Source organism: Cervus canadensis, chromosome 14 (genome assembly GCF_019320065.1).
Source record: "Cervus canadensis isolate Bull #8, Minnesota chromosome 14, ASM1932006v1, whole genome shotgun sequence".
In the NCBI taxonomy this organism is placed as follows: Eukaryota; Metazoa; Chordata; class Mammalia; order Artiodactyla; family Cervidae; genus Cervus; species Cervus canadensis.
Window position 1 is genome coordinate 34,163,026 of NC_057399.1, and position 22,842 is coordinate 34,185,867.

At 37.6% G+C, this 22,842-nt stretch overlaps 1 protein-coding gene across 1 annotated transcript in view; it reads left to right on the top strand.

Moving 5' to 3' along the window:
• The window catches only part of KDM4C (lysine demethylase 4C), a 392,678-nt gene that overhangs the window by 246,755 nt on the left and 123,081 nt on the right, over window positions 1-22,842 (top strand). Inside the window, exons 15-16 of the mRNA XM_043486754.1 lie at window positions 17,068-17,123; window positions 19,606-19,714. Of these exons, the coding sequence (XP_043342689.1) occupies window positions 17,068-17,123; window positions 19,606-19,714 (165 nt within the window). The remainder of the gene's footprint in view (window positions 1-17,067; window positions 17,124-19,605; window positions 19,715-22,842) is intronic.

Consider the following 22,842-nt stretch of genomic DNA (forward strand, 5'->3'; position numbering starts at 1 on the left):
GTACACACTTCAGTTACAAATACATTCTGAGGGTGTAAGTACAGCATGGTGACAATAGTTAACAGTGCTTTAATAGATACTTTAGGAGAAGACAATGGCACCCCACTCCAGTACTCTTGCCTGGAAAATCCCATGGACAGAGGAGCCTGGTGGGCTGCAGTCCATGGGGTTGCTAAGAGTCAGACATGACTGAGCGACTTCACTTTCACTTTTCACTTTCATGCATTGGAGAAGGAAATGGCAACCCGCTCAAGTGTTCTTGCCTGGAGAATCCCAGGGACGGGGGATCCTGGTGGGCTGCCGTCTATGGGGTCGCACAGAGTTGGACACGACTGAAGTGACTTAGCAGCAGCAGCAGCAGCAGCAGTAGATACTTGAAAGTTGCCAAGAAAGTAGATCTTAAATGTTCTCACCACACACACACACACACACACACACACACACACAAAGGTATTTAATGTGAGGTGATGGAAGTGTTAACTAACCTTACTATGGTGATGATTTCTCAATATAGAGATATATCATGTTATCACATTGTACAACTTAAACTTATACAATAAGTCAATTATATATCAATAAAACAGGAAAAAAGAGGGAAACTATAATAGTAACTATATCATATAAGTAAGTATCAATTATTTACATTTTTGAAGTAAAGACATCATAAGGTTTATTTCAGCAAATCCAGGCCATAAATAAATGAATAATTAGCTAACTAACTGAAGTCATACATTAACAGGTAGTTGGGCTTGGTAGTTGCCGATGTGCACAAGGCTGGAATCAGTGTTCACAGACCAGCTGTCTTTTTATTTATCAGTTCTAAGGAGTGGAAGTCACTGTGGGCCAAAGTGCCCTGCTAACTTTTCAGTAACTGAAGACCAGAACTTCGTCTCATTTTTCTATAATATTCCTAATACCTGGTGTAGTGTTGGATCATTTCTGAACTTATAGAGCCTTAATCTGTGACCTTTAGTATTCTCACCATTTCCATATGTCTTGGTTTAGTCCTCAGTGTATTTGATTTTGCTACTTTTTTTTTTTTTACTTTATCCACTTATATCAATTAAAATGAAAAACAAAAGTCTTAATTGTATGTAGTAGAGAAAGAGATGACTTACAAATTTTGAATTACACCCTAACTTGGATTCTAGAATCCTGGCTCTGTGCCCAAATTCAAGTGAAATGAAATGAAACAGTTAAGAAGTTCCCCAAATACCTGTCTTTTGTGACATAAGGTTATAGCTCTCATAGTTATAATTAAATATCATTGCTCTGTGCCTGTTTGTCTTATTTCAGTACTGCTCAGATAAATAGACAGACCTGTGTGAAAGCTGTACATGCATTTATGTAATAAATGTTAAGCTTATAACCCAGCTTTATTAGAATATTTTATTTTCAGCTCTGTTTTGTTTCTAGCTCTTTTGTGCCTATGTGATTCATTTTGGAGCAGTTTGTTCTCCTTCATTATAGTAACACTTTAGAGCATATTCTAAACATTACCGAGTTCTGTTTTTAGGTGTTGAATGTCAACACTCTGATTCTGGAATGTGTTTCTAGTTATTTTGAGTCTTAATTTGTATCTAATTACTTTTGACCTAAATTACTAGAGTTTATGTCTAATCTGTTTATCAGTTTCCCTTTTATAATAACTAAGTTACTGCTAATTAAGAACATAATGTTCGCACTGTAAAAATGCTGACTATGTATTGCTTTCTTTCAAGTTTTACCGCCCCCCCCCCGCCATTTTCTTTTTTATTCCTACTTTGAAAAATTGTTTTTAATTCTGAGTATTTCTGTGAAATACCTGAACTCTGTGTTAGAGCTTCACTTCTAATTATGAAGGAGGATGTTAGTTAAATGTATGGATTGAACTGATAACCTGAATACTTTTAGTATTTAGTAATAAATTATGTGCTTAATACTCTGTAGAGTATTAAGAGGTAGTATGCTAATAATCACAGAAGGATTTTCTATGCTATCTTCTAAAGGACTTATATTATTGAATTCTAAAGAACAAAACATAAGCAGGTTAAGAGGTTAAACTTTAGGGATAGTGTAGCTCTTTGATGGTTGTTTCTCTCCAGGAAATTTGGATGTTTCTTTTGAGCTAGGGGGAGTGTGAGGTTTTGTTTCAGTGGTGTAAATGGGAGTGGAAATTGCATGGGAAGATTGGTAATTTATATCATGGAAAGCTGTGTCATACTCAGATTTATGACTACAAATCATGAGTTGTCAATCTTCTGTCCATGGTAGCTTTAAGCTGGTGCTGTAGTTTTTCAATGTTAGTGAAAACTTCCAGTGTCTTTTGTGCTATGTCTTACTAGGGAGCTTTTTAAATTACCTTATATAATTCTTGCAGGGCAAGGCAGGGTAGACATAGTAACTCATATACCTGTAATCTAAAATCTTAATTAGAGGAAGATTTAAAAGCAATGTAACGAGAAGGTTCGATTAGAGACGACTATCTAAGGCCTCTTCTGACCCTGAAATCCTTTTGATTCTGTGTTGTTTTGTATTTCATTTTGCTTTAATTAGTTTTCCTTAAGAATTGGGCACCTTCATGAAATCTAAATTTATTTCTGTACTTCTTAACCTAGTCAGAGGTGATGAGTTACAGGAAAGTACAGGAGTAAAAGTGACATTGGTAACTATTGGCTGGATCAGCGTAATTTTTATATGCTCAAGGAAACTTTCATTTTTTTAAAAACGTGACTTCAAAGCCTTACTGTAACTTTATCTGGATTATGCAATATGCATTATCTTCTGGATAATGCATATTATGCATTATGCATTATCTTCTGGATTTCTTTTTGTTTCAATATACCCCTTTACTCGTAATTTAGAAGAATTTGTTTAAATATTTTTATTTGAATGTAATATAGCAGAATACACAGTTGCATGTTATATTTTTGAATAGTTACTGTCGTGCTATGAAAAGGTAGATTTTGAAATGAAAAAGTTAAAAAAAACACTTAAAAAATTCTGTATAATGTAATAGTAAACTAGGTTGCTGTTGTTGTTTAGTCATTTAGTCACGTCCAACTCTTTGCAACCCCATATAATTAGGGCTTCACTATCTAGGATGTACTCTGGGCTTCCCTGTCCTTCAGTGTCTCCTGGCGTTTGCTCAAACTCATGTCCATTGAGTCAGTGATGTCATCCAACCATCTCATCCTCTGTCACCTCCTTCTCCTCCTGCCCTCAATCCTTCCCAGCATCAGGGTCTTTTTCAGTGAGTTAGCTCTTTGCATCAGGTGGCTAAGGTACTGGAACTTCAGGTTCAGCATCAGCCCTTCCAATGAATATTCGATAATATCCTTTAGCATGGGCTGGTTTGATCTCCTTGCTGTCCAAAGGACTTTCAAGAGTCTTCTCCAACACCACAGTTCAAAAGCATCAGTTCTTTGGTGCTCAGTTTTCTTTATGGTCTAACTCTTAACTCCGTACATGACCAATGGAAAAACCATAGCTTTGACTACATGGACTTTTGTCATGCAATCTTGACTCCAGCTTGTGCTTCATCCAGCCCAGAATTTTGCTCGATGTACTCTGCATATATTAAATAAGCAGGTGACAATATACAGCCTTGACGTACTCCTTTCCCAATTTTGAACCAGTCTTTTGTACCATGTCTGGTTCTAACTATTGCTTCTTGATCTGTATACAGATTTCTCAGGAGACAGGTAAGGTGGTCTGTTATACCTATCTCTTTAAGAATTTTCCATAGATTATTGTAATCCACACAGTCAAAAGCTTTACTGTAGTCAGTGAAGCAGAAGTAGATGTTTTTCTGAAATTCCCTTACTTTTTCTGTGATCCAGTGGATGTTGGTAATTTGATCTCTGGTTCCTCTGCCTTTTCTAAATCAAGCTTGTACATCTGGAAGTTCTTGGTTCACATCCTGTTGAAGCCTAGCTTGAAGGATTTTGAGCATTACCTTGATAACATGTGAAATGACCTCTATTGTACGGCAGACTGAACATTCTTTGGTCTTGCCCTTCTTGGGATTGGAATGAAATCTGACCTTTTCCAGTGCTATGGTCGCTGCTGAGTTTCCAAATTTGCTGGCACATTGAGTGCAGCACTTCAGCAGCATCATTTTTTAGGATTTGAAATAGCTCATCTGGCATTCACTAGCTTTGTTCGTGGCAGTGCTTCCTAAGGCTCACTTGACTTCACCCACCAGGACGTCTGGCTCTAGGTGAGTGATCACACCATCATGGTTATCCGGGTCATGAAGACCTCCTTGTACAGTATTTCTGTGTATTCTTGTCACACATTTATTATTTAAGAGCATTTATTATTCTCTGTACAATAACAAAGTTGCATTATATATTATAACAAGCATAGATAGCATTCTGCTTTTTTTTCTTCAAAATTGTTTTAAGAAATCAAAAAGTAAATATATAAGTTTTCACCTTGGTCACATATCTATTCTCTTTATTTTGCTTATTTATTTGTTTTTTTAATAAACTAAAAGATATGAGCAAACTGTACCTTGATGATCATTTGGTATTAGCATTTTCTTTCCTCTTACAAAGAATGGAATATGCAATTACAGTGATTAAAAACATTTTAGTGTCTGTTTATTTATTCTTATTGCTTGATTGTAAATAAGTGGCATCTATAGATTGAGTAATGGTTGCCATTCATGCCCTCCAAGGCTTAGACATTGTTTTGACTTTTGAAAGAAAGTGAAGTGTTTTCTCTTTATGAGTCATAATCACAAAGTTAAAATGTGGAAGTACCTGAGGTAGTGGTCTTTAAACCACCCACTCCCATAATGTTACTAAAGCTTGTGAACTAAAAAAGTCTGTTTCACTTGTTCAAAAGGATTTATTTATCTGAGCTCTTAATCTTGGAATATACCATAGTCTTAAATCTCAACTATTAAGGCTCAGGTAAAAATGATTAACTTCTTGGAAAGTTGGTAACTCATCTTTGGGACCCATGAAGTCCCCCTGTTAAATCTGAAGGCAGTACTTTCTTTTCTCTTTCTGACATGGGAGTTCTCTTAGGGTAGTGATCATTAAAGAAAATATATGTAGTTGAGAATTATCTTACCATATTCCATAATACAACCATTATTTCTCCTCTCCAACTCCTTAGATAAGATTAGTGTTAATAGGAACTTAACCTGGCAGTCCAGTGATTGACTCCATGCTCCCAATGCAGGGAACATGGGTTCAATCCCTGGTTGGGGAACTAAGATCCCACATGCCACATAGCACTGCCAAAAAAAGAAAAAACGGTGGTACTGATAATAGATATTAGAATTGCCAATCATTTGGCTCTTAGAAATCTTGTGTTTAAAAAAAAAAATAGTTCCATTTAAAAATTTTTGACTTACAAATTCAGAATAGTTGTTGATTTAAATGTAATCTACTCTAAGTAGCAAAGATACTAGCTTCCAACTTTCCTAGCTTCCAAAAAATTTCATGCTGACAGAGACTATACATTTCTTCATCTATCTCAGAAGTCTCATTTTACAGACACTAAGCCAGGGGTTTGAGAGAGTAAGTCCTTTGTCCAGGCTCTCCATTCTGTATGGTAAGAGAGTCCAGACTCATGGTGGTACTCATGCCTCTAGATTCCCAGGCCCAGAACCTTTTTTGTTTTTCCTCAGTTGCTTGTTTTTAGAGTGGAAAGAAGGCTGAGTAACTGACCTAATTTTGAACCATGTATTTGAATGATTTCAATTTGTTTACTTTGAAAATAAAGTCAACACTAATAGTGTATTTATTTGGTCATATACTTAGTATGGAATAATTAGTGTTACTGGGCAGTTGAGCAGAGAAGTGCCCTTACTTTTTCATATCGACTCTGGTTTCTGCCTGGAGGACATTTTCCAGAGTTGAATGATCTCCTGGATCTAGTTTCCCAACTGACAACCGAGTTGACATTTTTCTTTAACAAAGAGCTCTGAAGTAGCTTTGTAGATTGGAGCCACTGATTTTTAGATCGTATTGGCTTTATGTCCTTGAGAGGTCATGGCAACACTCCTGCACCCTGTGATGTGTTTTATGCTTTTTTTATTTTTATTTTTTCATTTCATGGACTACTGTCAAGGCCACGTGGTGAGAGGCTGTCTTTGATCCTTACACATAATAAAAACAGTGAAGTAAAGAAAAGAAAAAGAAAAGGAAGACCATGTTCTTGTTAGAGACCATGGCTCTGTGTAGCCAAGTGTTTGCTTGTGAGGTATCTCTGGAAGCTGCTGGCCAGACCACATCTCACATTCAAGCTAACATGTTTGAGTTCAGAATCACCTTCTGCCTCTGAGGGAGGCAGATTATTCTGAACAGCTGCAGACTTAAACCTTGGCGCACAAAGGCCAGAGTGGTAATAATTACTTTACTTTAACGAAACAGAACAGCACATTGGAGGATATCAATTTTCTTGACAACCTAGTTATGATGTGGAGGCTTTTCTGTTGCTGCTGCTGCTGCTAAGTCGCTTCAGTCGTGTCCAACTCTGTGCAAGCCCATAGACGGCAGCCCACCAGGCTCCTCCATCCCCAGGATTCTCCAGGCAAGAATACTGGAGTGGGTTGCCATTTCCTTCTCCAATGCATGCATGCTAAGTCGCTGCAGTCATGTCCGACTCTGTGTTACGGACTGCTTATAGGCTAAAACAGTAACAATCTTTTTTTTTCCCCCTCCTGTTCATTCTTCTCCCTTTTGCTCAGTCGACACCGTCCCTCCCTACCAACCCTCCCCACCCCCCAACCCTGCTGGTACTTCAGAGAAAGAAAGAGAAGTCTACATAGCTTATTGTAACTGGAACTATATTCATAAATAGCTTCTTGATTGAGAACAAATGCCTCATTAATCTTAAGTGCTTCAACCAGAGAGCACAAGTGAAGTCAAGAAGAATAATGACTGACATTATGGGGAGCATAGCATACTGTTCTGCACACCAGGATGTGCGTGCCCCGAGGTCACTGGGCTGCACGGTGCGTCTCCTTAGCAATGAGGAAAGAGATCCTCAGGAAGCGTGGAGTGGGAAAAATGCCTTGCACGCATTTCTCATGAATGGCAAAAACTAGTCCAGTGTCAGGATGAAGGAATCATGTATTTTGCTATTTGTTACTGAAAGTCATGGTGGGAAGAAAGAATAAACCAGCTGGATTTTTACTTGAAAGCCAAGTGTTGTATAATTTTAAGTACTTTGCTCAGGATCCTGGAAATACTATTATGTACATACTGTGAAGTTCCACGTAGGTTACTTTGGCCAGTCTTAAATTATCGGAGTACTTCTTCCTAACATGGCATCATTGTGTGCCTGGTCTTCTATCAGATAGGTGCTCTGCAAACTTCAAGGTAATATTTACACTGCGGTAAGGAATGGCATCAGAAAGAAAAAGGGTGGAAGGGGTGTAATTTGAAACATAGAGTATGATATCCTGTTCTTCCATAATTGTCCTTTTGTATAAATGGCTATATGCTTGTATTTTAATAGTTAAAGTGTAGTGAGATCCCTGTCACCTCCCAGCATGTCCACATCCTAATCCCTGGGTCCTATATGTTACATTGCATGAAAAGGGTATTTTTCTGTTTACCTGGGTGCATGCATTGTAGTCAGAAGGGTCCTGTAACTGAGGAAGAGGGGGACAGAAAAGGGCAGAGTGATGCAATGTGAGATGTGCTTGACCTGCTCTGGCTGGCTTTGGGGGCAGAGGAGGAGGGCCAAGGACCAGGCACACAAGCTCCCCTTAAAGCTGGAGAGGGCAAAGAAATGGATTCTCCCCGAGAGCTTCCAGAAAGGAGTGACCTGGCTGACACCTTGATTTTAGCCCAGTGAGACCCAGTTTGGAATTCTGACCTACTGAACTTTGTGTTGTTATAAGTCATTGCGTTTGAGGTAGTTTGTTATTGCAGGAATAGAGGACTAAAGGGTGTATAATTCAAATTCAAATTTAAACTCAAATTCACCCTGTTCTGACAACCTTTTGAAACACTTAACTGTTTGGCATTCCACTAGGTATGTTTTATTTTCAGTGTCAGCTTTCTCTGACTACCTTCTGTGTCTCTAGCCCACACCCTCTGGTTCTGGGCCTCCAGCAATCCTTTCACCTCACTGTGACAACGCGATTCAGTGAAGCTCCCAGCTTTCCACAGTCTCTTCCCCCATCTTGTCGTTACTCCCGTTTAAGCCACTGTGTTTCTTTGTACATACTCTCAGCTCCCTTGCCTCTCTCTGACGTTGTTACTCTACCTTGGCACACCTCCACCCTGGCAAATCCAGCTCTACTCCATGCCCGCACCCCGTAGCTGAATGGCTGTGGAGAAACACCCATTGTGCAGGTTGCTCTTGCTTTCAGTTGCAATTGGAGGTAGGTCTTCACTGGTGTGGATAATTCATGTTGCATTCTCATCATCCATTCTCTCTACCCCTCTCTTGGCTGACTGGTTCATATCTTCATATTTCCCCCATCCTCACCCTCACCTCATCAAGTCTTTCCATATTCACAGAGAAATGGGAAGACAGCAGTAGAGACCTTAAGGTTTCAACCTGCTTCATATCTATAATATCTCTGCTTCTCTCTAACACCATCCCCTCTTTTATACACAGGATCATCATTCCAGTAATTCATCCCTTTCTCACCCACATCTCTTTTCCAGATGATTTTCAGTATCATCCACACAAGCTGTTATTTCTTCCATCTTCAAGTAAACCAAAAAACCCTCTCTTTCTTCCTGCTAGCTCTACCCTATTTCTCCATGCCTCTGTAAATATAGTAAAACTACTGAAAGGCTTATCTTTATTCACTCTCTCCACTTCTTCTCCCCCACTTCTTTCTTAAATTTATTTCAGTCATAGGTTTTGCCCTGTGTTTCCTTCAACACTTCTGTTGACCACTGCTTCCTGTTTGAAGCAGTCTTCAGTTGACCTGTAGGATTCTGCCCTCCTGCTTTTTGTCTTCACTGGCCACTTCCTCTCACTCCCCAGAGTTCAAAATGTGGGCTTCTTTTCCATACTAATCCATCTGGTCATCTCATCCCATCTCATAGTTGCTTTAATAGTTGTAAACAGCATCTAGTCATTGGTGGCTTGGACATTCCTATGTCCATCTCAGTCTCATCTACATAGCCTGCTTTATGACAGCATCTCCTGTTACATGTCCATCAGCTCAAATTCACCCTGTCCTGAACTGAATTCCAAATCTTCTATAGCCTTCCTTATTTCCAGGCCTTCTAGCTGCTGAGGCCAAAAACTTGATAGAGTTAGACTTGATGCTTTCTTTTTCTCATACTCCACATCTGTCTGAAAGTAAATCCTATCTTGTTTACTTCTAAAATGAATCTTGAATCCAGGCCACTTCTTAGTCACCTCAGCTGACGTAATGCAAACTTAATCTACTCATTAACTCTTTCCTGGATATGGTGGTAATCTGCTAGCTTCTCTTCTCACTTCTACCCTTGAACCACTATTGTCTACTGTCAACACAGCGATTGGGATTTAACATGTAAGTTAGCATTTAACATATTAACATTTAACAGTTAACATGTAAGTCAGGTTATGTCCTTGGTGTACTCAGACTGTCCAGTGGCTTCAAGCTATCGCCTTTTTTCAAGGCCTATGAAGCTTTATGAAGGGCTTCCTAGGTGGTGCAATGGTAAAGAATTTGCCTGCCAGTGCAGAAGATGCAAGAGACGCGGATTCAATCCCTGAGTCAGAAAGATCCCCTGGAGGAGGAAATGACAACCTGCTGCACTATTTTTGCCTGGAAAATTCCATGGACAGAGGAGCCTGGCAGGCTACAGTTCATGGGATCACAGAGTCAGATATGACTGAGCGACTGAGCACCATGTAGCTTTATCAGATTTTTCTTCCTGTTACTTACTGACAACCTTTCCTATTAGAAAAGGCCATCTGCTGCCAACACCTTCCATAGAGAACTCCATGGCCCACTCTCATGATGCTTAACATCCTCTACCATATAAATGATCTACTGATTTAGTGTGTCTGCTCTTCCAGCCAGAGTGTATCTTTCATAGCTTTTGCCCAGTGTCTAGGACATAACATGGTGATTAACCAATATTTGCTGATTACGTTTTCACTTATAATACAAATTAGGTGTGAGCATCTAAGTTAGGGAACTCATTTGCTTATATAAAATTCATTGGAGCCTGTGAAATTTCCTTTCAGAAGATTACTGCAAGGAAGTTTTTCATTTATTCAATTTCCTAATCACTCAGAATTCATGCCAGCCCTGTCCTAACATGAGATTCCAACCTCTCTCCAACCCTGATAAATGAGCCCCATCTTCCGAAATGGTTCTTCCATGTTTTGTTGATCAGCATTTTGTAAGCTAATTTTCCGTTAATGTGATTAGTTACTCTTTGTTTTCCCAGCTTAGACAGCCCTGTTTTATGGTTTTGCACTTCTGTTATGAACATGTCAGATAAATAAGGGTGTGGGGAGGTACTTCAACCTTGTAATTTTTCTATAGCACTGAAAATTGGCTTTAGTGTCACTTACGGATATGTCAGCTAAAATGAGAGTTCCTTACGAGGCAGCTTGAGAATGTTTGTATTGGCATTTCTTTAACTGATGTTTTATAGAAGAGCCGTTGGAACATGATTTCCCTCTAGGACAAATAATGAACGATTGTGATAGTCATATTCTAACAGTGCCCTTCCCACCATTGTTGTTAATGTTGTGTCAGCACTTTGATTATAAACACTCTTTTTCATGGTTTAATAACTGAGCTGTACAGAAACCACTCCATGTTGTAAATTGATGTACTCTCTGTTCATCTCAGTGGTGATTTTTTTTATGAAACCAAACTTTGAAAGTACCTTGGTATTGCTAAAAGGGAATTTTGTGAATGGTATTAAGTGAGGGACAAGGATCTAAGCAGGAAAGGTGCAACATCAGAGTATGATCTGAAGTTATACTTTTTCATCCAGCTTTTAACTGCTGTGGGGTGGGGTACACAACAGGATCGCTGCTTCAGTGCTGTGCTTGGGAGGCAGGAGGAGCAGCCACTATTGGAGTAAAATGTAACAGAAATTTCAGCATTTTTTGGTTTTGCTTTAGGAATCATTAGTTGACTAGCACTATATCTGTATCTTTATAACAGTGAGTCATTTTACAATGGGTGTTATTGTTCCTAGAAAAGCCATGCTCCTAAACATTAGATAAAACAGGGCTGGCAATGAGCATTCACTTTGGAGTTGCATTTATTTATTTTGTTCTGCAAGGCTAAACAATTTTAGTCTCTTTCCAGGTTAGGTTGCAAAGAAGTTCGGGTACACTAAAAGACTAGCAGAAATCATAGATGCCCATTTAAAATATTCATTTAAGTAAAAAAAAATGTAAGGAATTTTAAATTACATATTTGATGGAAAAAGTTTTAATTTCTTTGTGTGTCTGTGGGTTTTCTTTTTCTTCTTTTTTTTTAATGTAAAAGTAGTAAGTATTGTTAGGAAAGTTTCCCATTCCCATCACTCTCAAATTCTCAAATCTCACTTAATAGAAAACTACCCATACTCTTTGTCATTCAGCCTTTCAGACATTTTCTGTGCATAAACTAATATTGTATTTTGTTGTTCTTGAGAGACCCAAATGGTGTCACAGTTTATTTAATATCTTAGTGTTTTCATTTAATATTACATTGTATAATTTTTAATAACTAATTGTTGGATTTGCCATATGTTGTTCATCACTTTTAAATTTTAAACCTGAAGCTAATTAAAAAATTCAGACATTACAAATAAATCTTAAGTAACTTACCATTCCAGCTTCTCCCAGAGGCAACTGTTTTCTCTATTATGAACAGAAATGAAGTAATAGTCATTGTACATTCCTACTTCTGCATAGATATAACTGTTCACCTGAGGTAGATTCCAAGAAGGTAGCTTGCTTGTTGTAATTTATGTGCATTTAAAATTTTGATTGATAATGCCAGATTATTGTCCAAAGCCACTGTTACAACTCACATACCCCCAAAACTATAGATTTCCTGATTTAAAAATCTGAGGCCAGTGCTCATTATTTCATTTTTCATTTCCTTTATTCTTGAAATTGGGTATCTTTTGTGTATTGGCAGTGAAGATTCTTTGAATCTTTTGCCTGTTTTTCAAAAGTGTATATTTTTAAAAATTATTTTTTTGATAATAATCTTTGTTTTATATTGGAAATTTTTAAATTGTTTTATGTATATTTAGTATTTTATCCTTTAAAATTTAAAAACTTTGATACAGTCAAAATTTATCTCTTCTACCTGCCTTTTGTTTTTTTAAATGTTATGTTAACAAGCCATTTATCCTAAATTCATCAATATTTTTGCCACATTTTACTAGTTCTGTTTTTGAGTATAAGTCTGTAAATCAATTTATTTTATACTAACCCATTTTAGGTGTTCTTCATTCCTTCCTGCCACTCCTGATTCAGCCTGGTGTCATTTTCCTTCATTTGGAAGATTTTTTTTTTTTAGAAGTTGTATAGTGTGGGTTCTTAGGAGACAAATTCTCTTAGATTTTTGTCTCTATGAGATTATTTTTAAAGGATATTTTCCCTGGAAATAGAATTCTAGTTTGCCAGTTTTTTTCTTTCAATATTTTATGGATATTGTTTCATTGCCATTTGCTGCCAATGTTTCTGGTTGGATTTCAGATGGAATTCATATACTTGTTTATTGAATATGTCTTTTTTTTCTTCTACTTTTAAGATATGTTCTTCATATTTGGTTTTCAGAGTTTTGACTGTTAAGTATTTAGGTATGTTTCCTTTGTATTCATCTGCTTGCAGTTTGCTAGGCATCTTGATTCTGTGGATGTCTTTTATCAGCTTTGGAAAGTTCTCTGCTGTTATCTCTACAAGTACATATATTTTTTCATCTATTATCATTTCCCTCTTCTTCTTGGAATCAAGTTATGAGTAAATTGAATAGGTTGTTATTTTCTCTTTGTTGCTGCTGTTTAGTTGCTAAGTTGTATCTGACTCTTTTTCAACCCCATCCAATAATTCTAATATCTTGTTTGTCTTGCTTCTGATTTTATTGATTACTTTCTTGATCATGTTATATTTTCTTGCTTTTAGTATAGCTTGTACTCTTTTTGATTGTGTGGTGAACATTTTGTCTGTAGTGAATGAAGTTAATATTATTTCCAGAAAGAGGGTGCCCCTTTGTCAGGTTTTTAGAGTAGAGGTGAAGTCAACCTGATTATACTTGAGTAGGGTCTGAGCTGTATTCTAGCTTTCGTTTAATTCAGCCCACTCTGATGTCAGGTGTTTGGGGGGTGGGATCAGGACCTTGCTTTCAACAGTGTCTGTTTTCTGGGCACTATAAGGACTCTAGCATTTGTCTGGTTTCCACAGCTGGGTTGGCATCTTTTAAAAATATGGGAGATTTCTCTTTGGTTTAGAGCAGCTGCCTGGATTTGGGGTTATGGGAGAGTTTTCTTTTCTCTCCAGTTCTTCTTCTTGGAATTCTCTAGGCCAGAATACTGGATTGAGTAGCCTTTCCCTTCTGCAGGGGATCTTCCCAACCCAGGGATTGAACCCAGGTCTCCTGCATTGTAGGCATATTCTTTCCCAGCTGAACAACAAGGGAAGCCCAAGAATACTGGAGTGGGTAGCCTATCCCTTCTCCAGTGGATCTTGCCGACCCAGGAATTGAACCTGGGTTTCTTGCATTGCAAGCGGATTCTTTACCAACTGAGCTATCAGGGAAGCCCTAGTTCAAATTAATTTGCAAATGAATGACTTGACAGGTTGACATCTTTGTGTTTCTACCAGACCAGCTTGTTTGACCTATGTGAGGAACAGTGAGTCAAAAAAAGAAAAATGGTGTAACTGGACATGATTTTACTCTTTCCTAGTTATTTTTTCCAAATTAAGTGAATTAAACAGAAACCATGGTATCATATAATATCATGTAGATCAAAATAGCTTTACTTGGCCTCAGATTTTTTTGTCCTTTACTAAGAAATATGATTTCTACTCAAGCAGATCATGGCAAAAATAACTCTATGTCGAATCACTCACTGTTTCTTAACTCCATGTTAAGTCACTGAAGCCTGAAGTTTTCTTTCCTTAGTACTCCCACCAGTATGTGAACATGGTCTTTGCAGTTTTGTGATGCTTTGATGATTTTCAGGATTTTCGCTCTGCCTGTTTTGCCATATTTTCTCGTTTATTTAACAAATTCTTATGGAGGGTGCTTTCTCTATTGGGTGTCGTTATAAAGAGTCACCTAACAAATTTCTGCCAGCACTCACTGAGCTAACAGTTTAGTGAGGACAGCAGAAGGAATTCAATAAATAGTGAACAAGAGTAACAAGAGGGAAGTGACTGAGCAGGGAATTAGGAGACCCCTCCTTGAGGAATCAGCATTTACTTTGAAATGCCAAGGGTGTGTTCAGTTTAGAGGGAAACTCATGGAAGGTGGGATTTACAGAATTTAATTGATTAAGTCTCAGATGAGAGGAAGATTATATCTTCTAGCCTGAGCTAGAATGGCTGGTTGTTGCCACTGCTGGGAAGCTGAAGGAGTACAGACTTGGGAAGAAGACATGAGTTCAGTCCTGCACATGTGTTTGAGCTTCCTGTGGACTGTCAGACATGACAGAAATTAAATGTTTGAGTCAGTGACCTGGGAATCAAGGTAGTGGATCAGATGCCCAGCAAACAGGTATGGAGAGGAGTGAATAGGCCCTACTACAGAAATTACAGTGTTTAAGGAGCATGAAAGAGATACCTGTAAAAGAAAGCTAAGGATCAACTTGAGATGGGGGACAATGAGGAGAGTGTCCGGTCATAGAAACCACGGGAAGAAACTGTTTCAGGCATAATCAATTATGTTGAATGCTGCCAAGAGGTTAGGTGAACCAAGGCCTTTGAATTGTCCATTGATTTTGTGAGCGGGAGGTACCAAAAGAACAAGTTTCATGTTGTGGCAGGTGAGAGTCTTCTCAACTCCACTTAACATCTTGAGTCTACAGGTTCCACTTTACAGGATGTTCCTCCTGTTGTAGGCGTGCTGTGTAGCACGTGTACCTGTTCATGATCCTAATCAGGTATATGGAGCAGCCTCCATGCTGCTTTGCTGTTTTTAACTCTGCCAGTCATCCCTTTAGGCTTCTTCTCACTACTAGTTTCATTAATCAGATAGCTAATTCTCTCAGTGTCTGTTCTCCTCACAGTCTACAACTCTCCTTTCCCACATTCCCACTTCATACTCACATCTTTTTATATTGAATGAAAGTATCTGACCTTGTGTTTTGTTTTTATTTTCATTCTCTCTCTGTAGAAAGTGTGTTAAGTTACTGGAAAAATACTGAAAGTTAAAAACATTTTATGAAATAGTTACTGAATAATTTGGATGTTATTGAATAATTAAAATTATTCTATTTTTCATTTTCAATATTTTGACTGTAAAATTTTCCTTTTATTGTGTGTTTCATCAAAACCAGTTCTTTGAAAGGCCCCTGGAATATGGCTTTGCACTAGAGAATGTTCTCCATCACGTTCTTGAGCTGGGTTTGTGATGGATTCAAATGGATGGCCACAGGGCAGCTTTTGCTACTGTGAAGCTTTAATAATCACCAGGGAAATTTCAAATCAATGTGTAGAGACTTCCCAGACAAATAAAACCATCGAACATTTCTGGTATTTTCTTTTTTTTTTTGCTCCCTACTAAGAGTTCTATAGATATGTTGATTCTCCTCAGTAGTTTTGGTGTTATTCTCAGAAAAATAAATGCTGCAGAGTTTGACACCCCATTATTATTAGATAAGTTAGAGGGATATAATCTTCACAGGCTTGGGCAAAGCTGTCAAAATCATTTAAAGGAGATCACCTGGGAGAATAGATAAAGAAATTTTATATAGACAGCTTGAAGGAAAAAAAAAAAACAAACACCAAATAACCTGTAACTATTGAAAAAAAGATACTAGTGCAGTAAACTGGGAGTATAAGCTTGAGGTTGAAAATAAAAAAGTTGCTTAGATATTTAGTTAAAAATTCTAGGTCAACAGAAGGCATTGCATTACTTTTTGGCCATGTTTTCTTATGGAGTTTTTCATAAAATTGTAATGAGAAGTGATAAATATATCTTTATTATGTAAAGGGAGTCATCTTGGAGTGAAAAGTATATGCCAATCTAAGACACATAAAAATGCCAAAAATAGAGGGCTTTCCCTGGTAGCTCAGTGTAAAGAATCCACCTCCCAATTCAGGTGACACAGGTTCGATCCCTGGTCCAGGAAGATCCCACATGACACAGAGCAGTTAAGTCCATGTGCCGTGACTGTTGAGCCTGTGTGCTGGAGCCCAGTAGCTGCAACTACTGAGCCCATGTGCAGTAACTCCTGAAGCCAGCATGCCCTAGACCCGTGTTCTGCAACAAGAGAAGCCACAGCAATAAGTCCATGCACCACAACTAGAGAGTAGCCCTAGCTTGCCACAATAGAGACCCAATGCAGCCAAAGATAAGTAAATAAATACAATTATTTTTTTAAAGTGCCAAAAATATAAAGTTAATGTGGGGAAGATAAAGGAATACATTTTATGGCACTGTTTTCTGTTTTTCTGGAAAGCCTGCATTTATCAGAATAATTTTTCCAGCACTATTTGCCAACAGAAAGACCCAAGTGATACTTCTGTAAAGAGTGTTCTTATAAAGAGCTTCCTGCTTATCCCTGTATTAGAACAAAGCCTGCCACGACTCTGCTTTTTAGCCATCCCGTGTACAGGAATGGATTCCCAGAACTCAAGGGAACTGAGTTGTATGTGTGTGCCTCTGTTGTAGAGTTCTAGTACCTACCTCTCCACACACCAGTTTCTGGTGTCACAGGTTCACCCAGCAATGGCGTTCTTGGTGCTAGGATAATGCCAATTCCCTCCAGGAGATAACACACACCCAGAACACTGTCGGGTGTCTCTCACCTTCCCACCTCTCTTTTTCCTCTCCCTTCTTGAACTATTAAGAGATAGTCCTTCATGAAGTTACTGATAGTTTTAATTTTAAAATAAAAAACTAGACTGTATGGGGATAATAGTGCTGACTTTTATTACATGGCTGTAATAATTGTGTGACATTTGTTTCTGCCCTAGGAGTGCTGTCTCTGCAATTTAAGAGGGGGTGCGCTTAAGGAAACTAAGAACAATAAGTAAGTAGTGCGTTACTTGTGTGGAATTTCATCATTTCCTTCTCCTCTGTTGAGTGTTGAACCTCTGGGTTTATAGTGTGCTTTGCCTCTCATTGTTGTACACGTTTGTTCCACAGCTTTGTTTTTATTAATAAGTTAAAATGTTTGGTCTTTTTTAAAAATAATTTTTAATTGGAGGATAATTGCTTTACAATGCTGTGTTGGTTTCTGCCATAAAACAGCATAAATCAACCATAAGTATACATATGTCCCCTTCTCCTTGAACCTCCCTCCCACCCTGTTCCACAGCTCTTGCCGTTCAGGTGCAAGGTGGAGATTTTGTACGTGTTTCCAGAAACCATTACTGACAGCACACGCACCTCCGCCGGGTGAAGGTGTTCTCAGGCTGCTGCTGTTCTGTCTTTGACGTCATAAAGAGTAACGCCTCTTTCACTAACAGAGTTTGAAGGCAGCCCATATTCTCGTGCCATTGGAATTCTTGTTTTTAATTTGATGAATGCTGTTGTTGTAATAAAAGCAGAATATGCCTGAAAACAATGAAATCTGTTATCTTCAGATAAATAAAATCAATTATAATCATAGCATTAGAACAAAACCATTTACTTTTAACACCAGTAAATTAACAAGAAAGTGTATATTCTAAAATAGAAACATAGGGAGAAAAGATTGATTTTACAGTTTAAAGGGGACAGTTGGAAAATATGAAGAGACTCATAAGTGAACAAAAAAGATGGGTAATGTTTCTATGGCAGTAGCTGAAATGTATTTTTGCATGAATTTTATCTTTATGACCCAGTTTAATCATTTAAGATGGGGCCAAAGCAAATTATAGGTTCCTATAAAATAGAAACTTGTAGAAATGATTTAGGTGTAGGTTGTATTATGGCACTTGAGAGCCACATCCAGCTGCAAGATATGTTTTATTTGACTGACACCATTTTTTAATTTAATTCAGATTTTAAAAGTTGAGAGTTATATAAAAATCCAAATTTTCATCTTTACTTGATAAATGATTGTGCATCTCTATATGACAATAACCAGTCAGTATGAGAACCTGGCTTAAAGAAAGTAGGCATTCTCTAGGTTACCATGATTTACCAGTATATGTTTATTTGGTTTCATCCTGCCTGGCCCGATGGACACTGCAGTTGAGACTCCTGGAGTAATATAATGTAATGTCATGTAATCATGTGCATGCACACATGTTTCTGATTGTTTATAAGGGAGAATAAAGACATTTATCATTTCTGTGTTGGTAAAGTTTAGTCTAAGAGACTGGGTATTTGCTTGATTTTGGATGTTCATCTCTTAGTCTTAGTTAATGTGATTGACACTATGCTAAAAACTATTGACTGGTTCTGGGACTGTTACATGAGTGGTGCAGACTGCCAGATGATTTAGGCGGTTCCTGTAAAGATGGAGGTGATAAGGACTTCTCTTTCTTCCCCTGGACTAGGACAAAAAGAAGTAATGTTTGCTATAAATTATAGTGTTTATTTAGATATGAAGGAGTGCCCTGTTGGGGTTGATACTTATTCTCTCTCCTGGTGGTCTTTAAAGGCAGGATGGAGTCTTATGTTATTTGAGTGAAATAACATGCTTTGACTTAAAAATAAGCTGACAAATTTGATAATTCTTTCAAAATCTCTTTAAACCACGAGTCTTTATGTTTGTATGAGGCATAAGATTTATGAGAAACTTAATAGTGTTAATGAGGACGTTGTCATTTTTCTGGAGTGATTCAGAATTTGAAAGGAGATACACAAGATTTTTGAGTAACTTCTGGGAGTTGGTGATGGACAGGGAAGCCTGGTGTTCTGCTGTCCATGGGGTCTCAAAGAGTCAGACATGACTGAGCAACTGAACTGAACTGAGCACAAGAGTTTTAGAAGGAAACCAGGGAACAAGTTAAATTTCATTTCCCCTTATCTCTTGGTTCCTTTGATTATAGCAGGATTGCAATAAGAAACAATTTAATGAAAGACTTAATCTGCATTAATTCTTCTAGAGAATTTTTGCTATTTGTTCTGGTTTGCTTCATGACATCAGAATTATGTAAAAAGATTATATGGTATACTCATTTCATTTTCATACCTTTTGTTAATTGAACTAATCTTTTGCCACATATTAATTATCTTAAGTATATTAAACACCTCTATAGTTCAGTGTCAAGTGAAGTAGCAGACGTGCATCTCAGTATTTTTCAGGTCATATGTAGAAACATACAAATACAATGATAGTATTCATTGGTCTTCATCTAGTTCTTCATGTCACCGTGGTGGGCAGGTGTGGCACTGAATCTATCCAGGTATCATCCAATAGCTTTAAAATTCAGAGTCTGTTTGTGATGGACATAGGTGCTCTGGGCTTGCTTTCCCATCTGTGTGTTTCCCATGCATGTGAATTGTCACCTCCTGGTGGAAGTACAGGCTGTGTTAAGTTTAGGGAACTTTTGTTTACGTTTCTGTCTCCTTTCCTGTAGGTGGGCCCACGTCATGTGCGCCGTTGCAGTCCCAGAAGTCCGGTTTACTAATGTCCCAGAAAGGACCCAGATAGATGTAGGCAGAATACCTTTACAGAGGTTAAAATTGGTGAGTGCCAATACTTTTTTTTTTCCCTCATAAATTAGTGTTAATTTCAAGTTCTGAATATATCTATTCATGCACATACTTTTTTCTTAGTTTCTTTGAATTATTCTACATTTTTTATCCTTTTAGCCTAAATTACTTATCTGTACGTATTCTTTTTCTGTTGTGTTGTAAGTGTGCATATAGCTTTCTACGACTTATGTCTTCAGTGAGGCAAAGGAATACTTCATTTCATGAATTTATGTGACTTTTCAATCTCAAGGTGATCACTGAAGTTTGTTAGTAACTGACCCGAGCTATCCAAATATCTCTGTTTTAATTGCTTAGTCTTTCTCTCTCTTGCCTGTCTTTGGTTGGCCTTGACTTAGAAAAATGAGTCTAACTTGATTTCATCATCTCTTCACCAAGAAACTTGCAGAGAAATTGATTATTCCTGAGGGATTTTCTCACCAACAGATAAAGTTCATTTAAATTGTCCAACTCTCTGGCTGGTTATCTTCTCATTGTTTCTCTTTGTTAGATTGTTTTTTTTTTTTTTTCTTTTTTTCATGAAAAGGTAAGCCTTTAATGTCCTCAACACTAAAGTTATCTTGGAGTTCTGTTAAACTGTGAGCTAACAGGTTACTAGTTCAGGCTCTTAATATTTCATATTTAATGAGAATTTTTCCTAAAGGTGAATTGCATGACTTTAAAATGCTGAAGCACGTCTTACAAGTGGACTTAATACCCTGCAATTTCTTTAGTCCTTGTTATTTCTAACTTGGGGTCTTTCCACTATTTCAGACACTGAGCTGTAACTCTCCACCTGAGTGTTTCTTTGTTATTAGTAGTCTCTCCCCCACTGGTTAGCAGGGTGTTTTGTCTCTGGACTTCTGTCTCAGGAACTTAGAATCTATTCTCCTGTCTTTCAGTGAACACTGTTATTTTTCATTATAGCTCCATTAAGAATTTCACATAGCTAGAAAATATGTGGCCCTTTCTAGGCCCGATGATTGCTGTTGGCAGATATGAGATCATCTGCCAACATGATCAGAGTGTGGTAATGGAAGTTTTGAGAATGAGATGGAAATAACTGGGCATTTAAATGGCCCTTTAAAGCTCATGGTGACTATCAGAAGAGAGTAAGGTTGTTCAGCTCATGAACTTCCAAAGGAAAATGTTTGCAACCTTATATCTTGATCACCAGTTTAAAAAGAAAAACTAACCTTGACATGAAGAGAGAGGCAGAAGTAGTGTCTTCTGTGACTGTGCAGACTGCTGTTTCTACTTGATTTCAAGAAATCTCATATGTAGCCTTTTTTTGTCCTCTCTTTTGTCTTACTGTGCTGATACTTATAAACAAAGTATCAAAGTGCAGTTTGAGTGCAAACATTTTAACACCTCAAAGGTTGAAAAATTGGTACAGAAAAAAGAAGAAATACAATAAATCCTGTATCACATTACATTTTATGTGCAAACTGCTTTTCGTCTATTGCTTTTTACTTATATAAACTTGTTTTCATTATTCAGTTGATACATAGTCTATCTGTGGATATTGTTTGGGTCTTTATGATTAGAACAGAATGCATTAGTTTTGTCCATTAAAAATTATAAAAAAATATTTTTCATTGGGGGAAAAACAACCTACCAATAAGAAAGAAATAAACAAAAAAATGGCCAGAATTAGGATTGTAAGGCAGGTTATAAAGAAAAATGTTGAGTTCATTACATACTACAAAACGTAATGCTTAGTGTGACAAATACTAACAAATGTCTTACAGTTTAATTTTTTTCTGATTTACAAGTAATACGTATTTGTAGAAATTCCAACACTACACTACATTTAACACCCACCTTTGGGTCTCTCTCCTAAAGATGGTTTCTGTTATCAGTTTAATGCCCCTTGGAGTAAGTGGCCACTGCCCCTGGTGCTTCCCTTTAAGGACCTATGTACTGGCTACTCTTGTCTACAGGTTGTCCTTAGTGATCTGTTGTCACCAATACCAGTCTCAGAGGGGTGTAATGGAACAACAGGGAGGGCCAGCATGGATCATTTCAGTGCCGGTCAAGAAACTGTATCTAGAAATCTGAAATCTGATGATGGCCTCCAAAAATGGCAAAGGTTGCCACCTTGATTGTGTATGTTGCATATTCTTTTGAAGTTTAATTAATCTAATAAATGTACATCCAGCTAGAAGTAAGAGCAGTATTTTCATGTAGTATTTCATCTCGGCTGACCTAAGTCTAGATGGAGTATTTTACTATGTCTGTTTAGTGAATGTATGTGTGTCTGCTAGTGTCAGTTTCACTTTTTTTCTGGAGCTGTAGCCAGCCCTTTTCTGGATGCTAGATTGTTCATCTGCCTTCTTATTCACACAGATGAGGGGTTGGGGATAGGAATTAGATGTTGGCGTCAGTGTATTTCACCAAACAGTTATTACCTGACCTTACCAAATACTTAGTGTATATTTTTGAGTAAGACTTTGTTCCTTTCTTCCAGCATCTCATAGTCTAGAGTGGGCTTTTTTGGCTTTGGCTCTGTTGATCTTTTTGGTAAGTTAGTTGTTGTGAACGGCTGTCATGTGTATCATAGATCGCAGCATCCCTGACCAAACAGGTGAAGCCAAAAGGTATAAACTTCTAGTTATAAGGTAAATAAGCACTGTGGATGTAATGGGCAGCATCATGACTATAGCTGAGACTGCTGTATATTGTGGGAAAGTTCCTAAGGGAGTAAATCCTATGAGTTCTCATCACAGGAATAATTTTTTTCCCTTCTTAAATTTCTTTTTGTTGTATCTGTATGAGAAGGTGGATGTTAGCTAGACATACTGTGATATTCATTCACAGTATATGTAAGTCAGGCCATCATGCACGATGCTGTAAACTTACACAGTGAGGTATGCCAGTTACTTCTCAACAAAACTAGAAAGAAAGTAAGCAATGCCAGATATATCCTCGGAGGTAAAATCACCCCCATATGAGAACCCCCTGGTCCATAGAGGACATACACATGATGAGAAAATTTTTGCCATTTTCAGAAAGATAATATCTTTGTTGAAAGAAGTGGCAGTCTTGACAGAATGGAAATTCTTAATTGCTTTTAAAAAAGCATCCCTAGAGTTTGTTTTTTTTTTTTTTTTTTTTTTGCT